Source organism: Panulirus ornatus, chromosome 42 (assembly GCF_036320965.1).
Source record: "Panulirus ornatus isolate Po-2019 chromosome 42, ASM3632096v1, whole genome shotgun sequence".
NCBI lineage: Eukaryota > Metazoa > Arthropoda > Malacostraca > Decapoda > Palinuridae > Panulirus > Panulirus ornatus.
The window spans coordinates 19,478,185-19,491,687 of record NC_092265.1 but is presented as its reverse complement, the minus strand read 5'-3'; the positions used below and the strand labels follow the sequence as shown (position 1 = coordinate 19,491,687).

Sequence of the window (13,503 nt, the reverse complement as noted above, 5' to 3'; positions counted from 1 at the left end):
AAACCTCCCTCACCTGGGATGTGTGTGATCACCAGCTGGGAGGGACACCACACCTCCCTCACCTGGGATGTGTGTGATCTCCACCAGCTGGGAGGGACACCACGCCTCCCTCACCTGGGATGTGTGTGTGATCTCCACCAGCTGGGAGGGACACCACGCCTCCCTCACGTGGGATGTGTGTGTGATCTCCACCAGCTGGGAGGGACACCACACCCTCCCTCACCTGGGATGTGTGTGTGATCTCCACCAGCTGGGAGGGGACACCACACCCTCCCTCACCTGGGATGTGTGTGATCTCCACCAGCTGGGAGGTGACACCACATCTCCCTCACCTGGGATGTGCGTGATCTCCACCAGCTGGGAGGGGACACCACACCCTCCCTCACCTGGGATGTGTGTGATCTCCACCAGCTGGGAGGGACACCACACCTCCCTCACCTGGGATGTGTGTGATCTCCACCAGCTGGGAGGGACACCACGCCTCCCTCACCTGGGATGTGTGTGTGATCTCCACCAGCTGGGAGGGACACCACACCCTCCCTCACCTGGGATGTGTGTGATCTCCACCAGCTGGGAGGGACACCACATCTCCCTCACCTGGGATGTGCGTGATCTCCACCAGCTGGGAGGGGACACCACACCTCCCTCACCTGGGATGTGCGTGATCTCCACCAGCTGGGAGGGGACACCAAACCTCCCTCACCTGGGATATATGTGATCTCCACCAGCTGGGAGGGGACACCACACCTCCCTCACCTGGGATGTGTGTGATCTCCACCAGCTGGGAGGGACACCACACCTCCCTTACCTGGGATGTGCGTGATCTCCACCAGCTGGGAGGGGACACCAAACCTCCCTCACCTGGGATGTATGTGATCTCCACCAGCTGGGAGGGACACCACACCCTCCCTCACCTGGGATGTGCGTGATCTCCACCAGCTGGGAGGGGACACCAAACCTCCCTCACCTGGGATGTATGTGATCTCCACCAGCTGGGAGGGACACCACACCTCCCTCACCTGGGATGTGTGTGATCTCCACCAGCTGGGAGGTGACACCATACCTCCCTCACCTGGGATGTGTGTGATCTCCACCAGCTGGGAGGGGACACCACACCTCCCTCACCTGGGATGTACGCACACACACACACACACACACACACACACACACACACATGACATGTATGTTCCTACATTGGCCTGAGACATGTGGGGATATGTGGCATCTACTTTGCCTACGGTATGTGGGATATTCATCACCCACATGGGATATGCAGGATGATCATCAACTTGGGTGTACCACATCCCCTGGTTAGGGAGGTCACATTTACCAGACCTGCTGCACGTGTGGTATGTGGGACCTCCTCCACATGTGGTATGTGGTTCCTCCTTCACATGTGGTATGTGGGATCTCCTCCACATGTGGTATGTGGGACCTCCTCCACATGTGGTATGTGGTACCTCCTCCATATGTGGTATGTGGGACCTCCTCCATATGTGGTATGTGGGACCTCCTCCACATGTGGTATGTGGGACCTCCTCCACATGTGGTATGTGGGACCTCCTCCACATGTGGTATGTGGAACCTCCTCCACATGTGGTATGTGGGACCTCCTCCATATGTGGTATGTGGGACCTCCTCCACATGTGGTATGTGGGACCTCCTCCATATGTGGTATGTAGGACCTCCTCCACATGTGGTATGTGGGAACTCCTCCACATGTGGTATATGGGACCTCCTCCACATGTGGTATGTGTGACCTCCTCCATATGTGGTATGTGGGACCTCCCACATGTGGTATGTGGGACCTCCTCCACATGTGGTATGTGGTACCTCCTCCACATGTGGCATGTGGGACCTCCTCCACACGTGGCATGTGGGACCTCCTCCACATGTGGTATGTGGGACCTCCTCCACATGTGGCATGTGGGACCTCCTCCACATGTGGTATGTGGGACCTCCTCCACATGTGGTATGAGTGACTTCCCTCACACTGTATGAGGAACCTCCGTCTCTGGCTCCTGTGGAACCTCTCTTTAGGGATAAGTATGAAGTCTCAACTTGGTCATGTGAAGGTTCCCAGTCTAGCTACTATTACAGTCATTTATCATCACAATCATTTATTATCAATTGTCCTTCCCATGTGATCAATACGGTAAGTTGAGCTGACCCATAAGAATACATTGGGCATGGCAGTCATGAGAGAAAAGCCTTCCATCACTAAAGGCAAACAAGAACTTCCTTACAATATATTCAGTTACGAATAAGTGAGGCAGTGTTTCTTTTCCCATTTTGATAAATAGTTTAATTTCTGATATTTCTCAAATACCTCCCCAAGGCTTTTAAAAACAGCGGTCCTTCATGCTTTATTCAGGGTATGTACAACCAAAGTTCGATTAATCATATCATTGGGAAAATATGGTCTGTCGAGAATACAGCAATGAAGTAAGAAGCTAAAAGATAGCAAGTACATAATGCAAGTACATCATTATGAATCTTTACGGATGATAAGAATTACCTCTGATACGTGTATATATCTTCGTTACCCATAGAAATACGCTAGAAAATGGTGGCTTCGTTTTCTGTGATCCTTTTCTAAAGGAGAACTTTATATTTCCACCTGTAGCTTTGTATATAAGGAGATTAAGGTAATTTCTGTGTTCTTGTTACCAATCTAAGCAGTTTCTTTTATTCTGTGAAGTTTTCAATCCTAAAATAATGTCATTGTTTTCCCTATTTAACGTCATGCATGAATTATCATTTATCTTGCTCATCTTCTTTATCCCCTCTGTTTTTCCATAACGTATATCAGAATTCTCCCCACCTTATCAATTTCAATTTTTTTACTGGTGACCAGATAGTACATCAAAGGGAAAGGTTCATCAATCACACCTCCATTTGCCACTGCTTCATCCATAATCCATAATAACTCTTTCTAGCACACACACACACACACACACACACACACACACACACACACACACACACACACACACACACACACTCACAAACTATCAGTTTATAGATAACTCTACTTGTGAAACGACACAGACATCGACAAGCCATGAAGATGATGCCTAGAGAGAGAGAGAGACATCCTATGGAAGTCGTCTGGGCGACCTGCAAACATATATAAGGGGAAGTGATTGGTTCCCGGTGAGGGTAGGTGTGCCTGGAGGAGGTATCATGCCAGCCTTGCTTTTCTAGTCTGTATATGGACGTGTGGAAGCAAGGGGCAGGTCTGCATTGAGCTGAGGCTGAGAGGGAGTATGAACCGTGAACCAGATGCTATTTGTAGACGACACAGCTCTGGTGTTAGTCTCTTGATTGGAACTCCGAACACTTGGTGACTGTGTGGGCAAGTGTGATAGAAAGACAAAGCAAATATGAACAAGAGGAAAATGATTAGCTGCGTCAGTGGGGTGAGACAGGGTGGTTTGCGTGTGACCTTAAATGGGAAGGACTTTAAGGATGTGGACTGTTGTAGGTACTTAGGGGTGGAGGGTGACAGTGGATGGCACCGTGTAAGCTTAGGTTACAGAGTGGAAGACGGGTCAAAGGTCCTGGGTGTGCTGCTGAAGAGTTCATGGAAGAGAAGGTCATTCTCTGTGAAGGCAAAACTGGGTTGGTTTGAAGTTACTTTAGTCCCGGCAGTGTTGTGTGGATGCGAGTCTTGTGCCACAAATGCAAGGGAAAAGGAGGAGGAGGAGGAGGGAGGTGGTGGAAATGAGATGCCAGAGGACGATATGTGCCCTTGAGGAAGATTCATCTTGTAAGAGATGACAGTGCCTGAGAGAAGTGTGTTAGCAAGTACAGTCTGGCTACGAGGCCGACTAAGGCGCACTGAAATGACTTAGACAATTGGAAAGGATGGATAAGGAAAAATTGACAGAGGCCATGTATGTAAAGTGAAAGGGAAAGGAGAACAGAAGAAAGGGGGAGGGGGACAAGGAGATAAAAGGATGCAGTAAAGGAGGCTTTGAGGTATCAGGGCCTAAACATTCAGGAGGAAAGCAAGGTCTGCTTTAGCTCGAAAGGAATGTTAAAGCAATGTGTTACATGTGGTGTATGAGGAGAGATAATGAGTTGAACCAAGGCATCAGAAGTGATAAAGGTAAACCATGGAGTTGTCTGTGGGGTTTGGCTTTGGATGTTAGTCTCTGGTTTTTGTTATATTATACACAACAAGTAGAGTCCGAATGTGTGCTCGTTTGCTCCTAATGCGAAAGACAATAGAGTATGAGAAAAACACAAACATATGACTTGCTGCTAATCCTAGATATGAACACCGCTTACATACGTACGTAGATCGGAGGGCTGAAATGGCTAAAATGATAAAGGCATCAGTGTTCACTGTCTCCCAAATGCATGTCAACGCGCGGATCTTGGGATTCTCCTAAAAACGACAGCTGTCGTGGGAGCAATGTAACATGCTATGGTTATGGGTGTGTTTGGCAACACTATTAGAATCGTAAGGACCAACAAAAGGATGCAAAAAGATAGGTAAGTTATATCAAAGAGGATAAGGTTTTGAAGCTGCAAGGACAGCTACTACTGCTGGTGGTGGAAGGTGAGGGAGAGGCCTATTGTGCTACTGCTGAAAGACTGAGGGACTGTGTTCCTCTGTCCGGCTACATGGGAACTGTGGCATTTCTAGGGTCCTTTGGTGGTGCTAAAGTAGGGATAAGGCGTTGCCGGGTCCCGTCATACTGCATGAAGGTTGAGACGCTGCAGAGATCCCTTAGTACTGCTGCAGGGAAAGTCAGGTGTCGCCAGGTCTCGCAGAACATCTGGAAGATGGGTGAGACGTTCCCGAGGTCGACTTTAACAGGAATGAAATGTCGCCGGTCTGGAAAGGGGCGTCAACGTGGATGGCTGTGGTGGTCCACGATGTTAAGTCAATGAGTACGCTTCGACGGAGGCTGCTGGATCAGTAGGCTGGAGGTGACATCCTGGGGCGGGACTGGAGGCTGGAGGTGACATCCTGGGGCGGGACTGGAGGCTGGAGGTGACATCCTGGGGCGGGACTGGAGGCAGGAGGTGACATCCTGGGGGCAGGACTGGTCTTCACAGAACCTGTTCTAAAGAGCAGCAGGTGCAAGTGTGTATGTGTGTGTGTATGTGTGTGTGTGTGTGTGTGTGTGTGTGTGTGTGTGTGTGTGGTTTTGTTATTTTGTTACAAGGTGTGAGCATTTCTTAATTTCTTCATTCACTCCAGACTTACGTGTACAGAAACACGGGTATCAGGAATGTGGTTCCATTAATAAGATCAAAGGTATGAAACTACTGGGATAGTCGCTAACGCTGGTGCAGGAGCAGGGAGGTGTGACAAAGGAGTCCCGGGTCTCTTGGAGCCTTTGCAAGAGGACTGAAGCGTTGACGACGTCTTAGTGAGATACTGTATGACGAAGAAGGGAAATCTGAAGCCCATGATGCTGTTGTATGAGGGAAGCAATGGCGAAGTACCACACAACTCCAGGTAGACTTTGCTGCTGAAGGAGGCGTTGCCGGGGACCTGCTGACTGCCTCAGATAATCTGAATCCCCGAAGGACGACCTAATGTCCGTAGCTCACACGTGGATCATGGATGCGGTGCGCGTTTGTATGACCCTCCCACTCAGGAGTACGACCTGGCCTCAAGGTCATTACGCCATCAGGGTAAGGCCGCTCTCAGACGCATCGACTTTCCGCTGTCCGAGGCACGGCGCCGCGGACTCCAGACAGCCGTCACTGCCCGTCAGTCGTCTTGGAGGCTCACGAACATTGGCTGTATTTGTACCATCTGTATCTCAGAGAAAAAAAAGTTCCATCTGTATCTAGAAAAACAAAATAAAAAGAATTCTGTTGCATCTGTATCTAAAAAAAAGATGTTCCGTCTAAAAAACAAAAACAAAATGTTTCATCTGTATCTAAAAAACAAAAGATATTCATGTGTCAGAGAGTGGAATCATACTTTAAATCTTGCGAGACCAGTAATTGGGTGTTTAGTCATCTTGTACTAAGGGTTAAGAAGTGACGAAAAAAAGTTTTTCAATTACTTTAAGATGTCAAAAGCAAGTTTCGATGAGTAGCTGAATCGATTGAGCCCCCGACTTTTCAAGCAGAGGAGCAAGATGAGAGATGCCATCTCACCAAATTGCTGTAGCAATCAGGTAAGAATAAAAAAAAAACTTTGAAATTCTATTCTTTATTTGCACTATGGCTACAAACTCATTGTTAAACTCACGAATGAAAAACAAATATTAATGTACTCACCGTACTTATTTACTGAACATTGTTAAACTCACAAATACAAATATCACCGTACTCACCATACTTATTTGCTTCATCACTCAGACTCAAACTGAGTGTACATTGTACTGCACACATCCTGCTGGAGATGCTGCTACGTGGTGTTCCTCCTTGCCTTGTATCGTTCTAGGCTTTTATCCCAGATAACCGGCGTGTCTTGCACCTGGCTGATTAGCAGTTCCACATCAATATCGCCATCAATGTCCTCCGTTATCAGGGAGATCGAAACAGTACACAAGCCGGGCGCCGTGCTGTTTTGAAAGGGTGGCCTTATCCTGTACACGGCATGTTGCCGTGGTCGAAGCGTGTGAAAGCATACATAAACACCCATAGGCATAGTGTACAAGGCGGCCAGCGGAAAGTCGCTGCGTCCGAAAGCAGCCTAAGCGTACCTGATTTACAGTTGCGTGTAAGTGCGTGTAAGTACACGTAGCTGTAACCACTAGTGGTATGATCCCTCCAGGAAACCTTGCGAGAACCGCGAGCTGAGGGCAAGAAGGGATTAACAGTGGGGGAAGTGGGTGCGTTGCTCTGTGTCCGGAGGCGATGCTACGTGGACAGTCAGTGATGCCAGCCATCATGGAAAATGATCGCTGCTTCTTGAAGTAAAACATGGAAAACTTTTTCAACTATTTTTGTATGAATGTTCTAGATACTCTTTACACACTAAGATATGTATGGTTTTGCTTCTTCATTGTATTAACCGTTTTCCAAGCCGAACAAAAAAAGTACACTTGGCATTGTTAACTGAGCGTATCGGCTGATGAAATTCACATTGTTAAGATAAACACAAACATTATCAGAAATCAAGAGATTTAAATATATTTTGCCGTGTGATAACCTATGCATGATTTCGAGAAAGTTCTTCCTTGTCAGCAGAGGTTAACTATTACATACATACTCAAGTAGTATCTAGTCTCCCTGAGCGGGTGGTAACGGGTGTGAGGTGAACGTGTTATGCAATGTGATTCAACTGGTACCATACATTGGTGTGACGTCATTACCGCGTGTGTCAACAATGACTAGCTCATGTTCCCAGTAATGTACTTTGACGTAAGGTGTGCCGGCAAATACGAACGCGTAATCCACGACCAACAGCTGTCATACTTGTATTTACAAGTATGATAGTAAAAGTGAATACGGAAATACTGAAGTTGACATATATCACGTTTTCATGTGACTGAAATTGTACTTTTGTGAAAAAAGCAAAAATCACCATAAACTGATGTGTGACGGTACCCCATACGAGAGAAACTGTCATTCAACAACTCAGACACTTGGTCAATGTTACGTATTTTGTGATCTGTGAAATACTAGAAATTAAAGACTCAGAGAGAGTAATGGATGTGTGAGATCTGTGCTGGTGGTGATAGTTGTAAATTATACCACAACGGATCAACAGCTATAGCCAGGCTAACGTGATCTCATAAGTTTAGAAATGTTGTCCTACATTTGAAATACGTAAGTTCAAGTCACTTAGGTCGGTAAAATGGTACTGAGCACCACTACTGTCAGTGCGTTAGCCTTCGTAAGTTGAATATTAGAAAGATGAGCTTCTCGTTACAGAATGTGATGATCATATGTAATTACCTCACTCATAGACCTAATGTGCTCTGTTGAATGATAATTCCTTGAGTACGACGGTACGGCCCGTTAACACGACGCTACGACCTTATTATAAGCAGGACGATACGCCCTTGGGTATGATCGGCATATACTCTAACCTTCATCTTTACACGTCAAGAATTGTATCGTCATATTTATAGAATAGTAATGACAAGTTATGAAATGATACCGACAGACACAAGGTGACAATTGAAACAATGTGGCACGCAGACCACTTCGTGAAATCATAGTTGTGTCCTACAGTATGACTCACGAACACAAATTAATCCAGTCTTGGTTTAATGATATTCAAAAAGCTAAAGATAATATAGAAAATCAATTTAAGCTTGATATTTTTTTTTCTTTCAATAAGATATTGACGTAAGCAAAGCATATCAAAATAAGGACTTTTTCGGAGTTTACAAGACTGATTCGTTTTATGATGGCATTACAAAACTCTCAGTAGAATATCAAACCAAACAAAAAGTTGCAGTAAAGAATTTATGTAATACTAAAGACTTAAATCCTTGTCTTAATTCTACTATTACAGCAGTGAATGGAAGACATTCCTGTAGTCGGTGTAATATACAAAAATACGGCATAATATATACATATCGATAAGGATACTACATATGCCAATTCACCACAGGGGCTGAGGCTCCAGCAACAACATATACGTTTGGCAGCGACACAGTTACGAGATTGTACGACACCGCCAGGATGCAGCTGAGGAGGGCACGACGAGTGTTGCTCCTGGCCGCCTCGCTCTATGTCTGCCACACCGGCTCCAGACTTGTGCTAAATGTGGACCTGCACGGCGGCTCTCACGCCGCCACCAAGGGTACGTATTAGCCTAGCCAGCATGCGGCACGCTCCACTGTTTTGATATTCATGTGAGGGTAAGGCAGAGAAGTTGTGGTTCCATGGGAAAAAATCTGCAAAAAATATGTGGCATGGCATACTGAAATAATCATTTTCAATGAGAATACCACTCTTGATGATGTACGAGATTATTTCATTTTCGATGAAATAATAAAGGGGTCTCTGTAACATCAATATTCTTTTGCAATGAAATCAATAGCGGGATTTTAAAGTCTAACACTGTCTCTCTTTTATTTCTTGCCCGCAATACTCTTCTCCAATGATCTCAGGGTGCCCGAATAATGCATTTCTCTGAATAAGAGGGTTCAAAGTCTGCTTGATCTTGCTTGCGAAGGGACGACAACAGACAATGGTTTCGTGCAAATGTTGAGGACCACATTTAAAGGATGTTTGCACTTTATCTTGAACCACATAGGTGCATAAACTTTCACTATGAATTCAGTTAGTATTTGCAAAGTATTTGAAGGCTCAGATGTTGTAGCATAGAGACGTAGAACTCGATTCGCTCTTGTCAACCACGGTGAATATTTTCCCTGGATTGCGATGTGATTGTGCATCATCCACTGTACCTTGAGAAATTGCTTGATGAATATCAAGATAAATATCTTCTGATTCGATAGCCTTGAAATTTATATCAACTGTAATTTTCTCACAGTCTGGTAACTGTTTGCCAACTTCTGTAAATCCAATTGGTCCACTTGTATTACCATCCATGGTTATGATCAGCAGATGCCTTCGATGAAATTCATTTAGCATGAAGCTGACAAGTAAACCATTCCAATGACATGCCAATATTTTGTTCTAGATGTGTTATTACTCCATTGTTTTGGGCCTGTATTTACAGCAGTCATCGCACCCACTTGATATCAAATATGTTAGATCATCATCTGATGAAATATGAAAACATTGCATTCCTTATCAATATCACCGCCATTACCGGCATTCGGAGTAACATGGGTGATAAATTTTGATTCTGGCTCTTGTAGAAGACGAATATGCTCTTCCTTTACAACGATTTTTGAAAATTTGATGGTTTTTAGTTCTGTGACAGTTATTTCGTCCTTGCGCTCATCAAAGTAAATAGCAAAAGGATTAGTTGTGTCCATCTCACTGCACTGTTGACTTTCACTGAATGTTTTTTGCCTTTCACGGCGAATTTTGCTTCTGTCAATAACTAAATTAGTATTGCTTTCGTCCATTTCACCTATGTCCAACAGTAGTGAACTGGAAATAGTTGCAGTTGCCCTGTGTGATACGTCTGTTCTGCCACAAAGAACTTTCTTTGTAGTTGGACAATTACAAGAACTCAAATCTGGACATTTACAAGCAGCAATATCAAAGAGCGCTTTTGAATGGTTCTGAAATTCATTGAAATTCACTACGAGGCAGTGTCTTTTCCATCTCTATAATGATATAAAAGTCTCTTATATTTTGTGATAGTCATTGATCATATCTTTAATACGCTTTTTTGATACAATAGGAATTGATACTGATGCCAGATTTCCATAACGAAGTTAGTAGCTGCATCATAAGTACCTGAAAATGTAGGTTATTTTGAAGTAGAGAGTAATGATTTACTCTGCTCTAACTGGCATGCGTTTGTCAAACTTCATATGTTGGTAAAACACGTTGTTTCAGTTGTTCTGGTTGACCAAATATAGCGCACTTAGTTGCTAGCCTAGTGCTGCGGCTTACCATTCAACTGATGAAAATAAACGTATGACACCATTCCTCTAAGAGCACTCAAATGTGAGTGAGAGATGAGCTATCCTTCTGCTGGTTGGGCCAATGAAATCCTAGCCATAACTCATTGGTCATTTGATCGACATGAGGCATGCGGATAAAGCGCACATAATTGGCTAGTTTCTGAGGAAATAATGTTCTGTGCTTGAACCACGTTCACTACAACCATTAAATTGGAAACTACTTCAGTTGGGATAAATACTAGATATTGCGATTATGGGAGAAATAATCTAGATCTTTCATCGTTCATGGATTACGTCAGTTGTTGAAATATTTGTCTGAAATTTCTAGCAATATTCAGATATATCTAAACCATCAGTATCATAGCACCTATGGATGAAAATATTGTAATTAAATTTTTAGCGATTTATTATCAGATAGGTGGTATTTGTAGTAAAAATGATATATATTTAATTTTCTGTCGTTCAATTACTTCCAGATTTCAGAAATATTCTGTTTAATTTCATTTATATAAAAGTATCCATATGCCACTTAAACTTTCAGGTTTAGACTTTTTCTATAAATGCGCGTTTTAATACCTTGTTTTTCAATTTCTGAGCACCTCCGAGGAGGGGGGGGGAGGTAATGGTGCCGCAAAGAACTCATATTTTTTGCAGAATTTCTTCTCATGGAGCCACAACTTTTCCGCACTTCCTCCATATGAATGTCAAAAGCACAAGTGTAAAAACGATCCGCCCTTGTGAACAACGACGGTGCATATAAGGAGTGTATAAGTAGCTCATAGGTGTTGACAAACATCAAGTCTCTTAATTCTGTATCTAGGTATGAGTGTATACCCCACAAGCCACTCGCCTCCCGCTATATAGATACTGATTCAGAACACAAGCCTTGAAAACTCCTCCACCATCACACAATATTGTCTTACAAAAACACAAGATTGGTCGGTTCTTTCAGTTTTAGACCTATCAAATGCCAGGGTCATTAAGACCGACAACGTCATTCTAGAACCACCAATCAAAACAACTCGAAGCACCTTCTTCAGGTGTTCCAAACAATTCTAAGACCAAACACCTTCTCACTGTGTGTACGTCCCTTGTAAAAAGCAAGCTCATTTCTTTCATCTTACTTTTGTTCTCTCTCCAGAACTACCTAACTTGACCTCAGTGGAATAGACATTGTCGCACGTCAATAAACGACCTAAATCATCCACATCCAATACGAATCCTTATCTGATTCTCCCCAATCCTTACTTGATCCATTTTGCGTCTAATTTCCTCACACTTTACTTCAGCCAGTCTCGGAACATATCATCAGTTTTCACTGTTAACTATTGATTCTATTGCTACCAACAACTTGGTTTTCCCTACCATATAATAATGGAAGTAATAAGATTACTACCAGCCTCGCCAAATAAAAAGGCATATATTTTTTCCCCTCTTCTGTTCCCCCCAGAAGATCTGACAGTTTGCCTGAGTCACTAAACTTGCTCAGACCGCCAAAATCAACTCAATACGAACCTCTGCTCAATCTCGGGTGATGCAACTTTTGCTGCATTCAACCATAATTCACTTATATTACCATCTTATTTTCAAGTATTTCAAAGTCGCAAAACTCGGTCGGACATCTCGTCGCCCATGTGACACTTTATAAGCGAGCGCTGACCGCTACTAGTCCCGTTCTCTTGCCTCTGTTTTCTGATACACTGACGTATTCTGCGCACAACGCCATCACGGTATTGGTTATCCCTTTCACCTTTCTCTTGACCTCTTGCCGCTTTCTTTTATGCATCTCCAAGTCATTTGTACTACTTCCCTGCAAATATCGTCCAAACGCCTCAGTTTTCTCTTTCTCTCTTTCACTAACAATCTTACTTCTTCATCCCACCACTCGCTACCTTTTCTATTCTGCCCACCTCCCACCTTTCTCATACCACATGCATCTTTTGCGCAAGCCATCACTGCTTCCCTAAATACATCCCATTCCTTACCCACTCCCCTTACGTTATTTGCTCTCACTTTTTGCCATTCTACCCTCAACCTCTTCTGATACTTCCTCACACAAGTCTCCTTTCCAAGCTCACTTACTCTAACCACTGTCTTCTCACCAACATTCTATCTTCTTTTCTGAAAGCCTCGACAAATCTTCACCTTCGCCTCCACAAGATAATGATGAGACATCCCTCCAGCTACCCCTCTCAGTACATTAACATCCAAAAGTCTCTCTTTTACACGCATATCAATTAAGAGGTACTCTAATAATGCCCTTTGACTATCTCTCCTACTCACATACGCACACTTACGTACATCTCTTTTTAAACCAGGTATTCCCAATCACCAGTCTTCTTTCAGCGCACAAATCTGCAAGCTCTTCACCATTTCCATTTACAACACTGAACACCCCATGTACACCAATTATTCCCTCAACTGCCACATTACTCACTTTTCATTCAAATCACCCATCGCTATAACCCGGTCTCGTGCATCAAAACTACTAACACACTCACTCAGCTGCTCCCAGAACGCTTGCCTCTCAAGATCCTTTCTTCTCATGCCCTAGGTGCATATGCACCAATAATCACCCATCTCTCTCCATCCACTTTCTGTTTTGCCCACATCAATCTAGAGTTTACTTTCTTACACTCTATCACATACTCCCACAAGTCCTGCTTCAGGAGTATTGTTACTCCTTCCTTAGCTCTTGTCCTCTCACCAACCCCTGACTTTACTCCCAAGACATTCCCAAACCACTCTTTCCCTTTACCCTTGAGCTTCATTTCACTCAGAGCCAGAACATCTAGGTTCTTTCCTCCAACATACTACCTATCTCTCCTTTCTTCTCATCTTGGTTACATACACACACATTTAGACACCCCAATCTGAGCCTTCGAGGAGGATGAGCACCCCCCCGCGTGACTCCTTCTTCCGTTTCCCTTTAAAAAAAAAAGATATATATATATATATATATATATATATATATATATATATATATATATATATATATATATATATATATATATATATA

The 13,503-nt window shown here is 43.9% G+C and overlaps 2 protein-coding genes across 2 annotated transcripts in view; one reads left to right on the top strand and one right to left on the bottom strand.

Annotated features, from left to right (window-relative positions):
- LOC139762050 (uncharacterized) overlaps positions 1 to 13,503 on the bottom strand; it is a 385,663-nt gene that overhangs the window by 186,303 nt on the left and 185,857 nt on the right. The window lies entirely within an intron of this gene.
- LOC139762011 (protein O-linked-mannose beta-1,2-N-acetylglucosaminyltransferase 1-like) overlaps positions 8,378 to 13,503 on the top strand; it is an 80,627-nt gene continuing 75,501 nt past the window's right edge. The window contains exon 1 of the mRNA XM_071686793.1: positions 8,378 to 8,737. Within this exon, the coding sequence (XP_071542894.1) occupies positions 8,617 to 8,737 (121 nt within the window). The 5' untranslated portion in view covers positions 8,378 to 8,616. The remainder of the gene's footprint in view (positions 8,738 to 13,503) is intronic.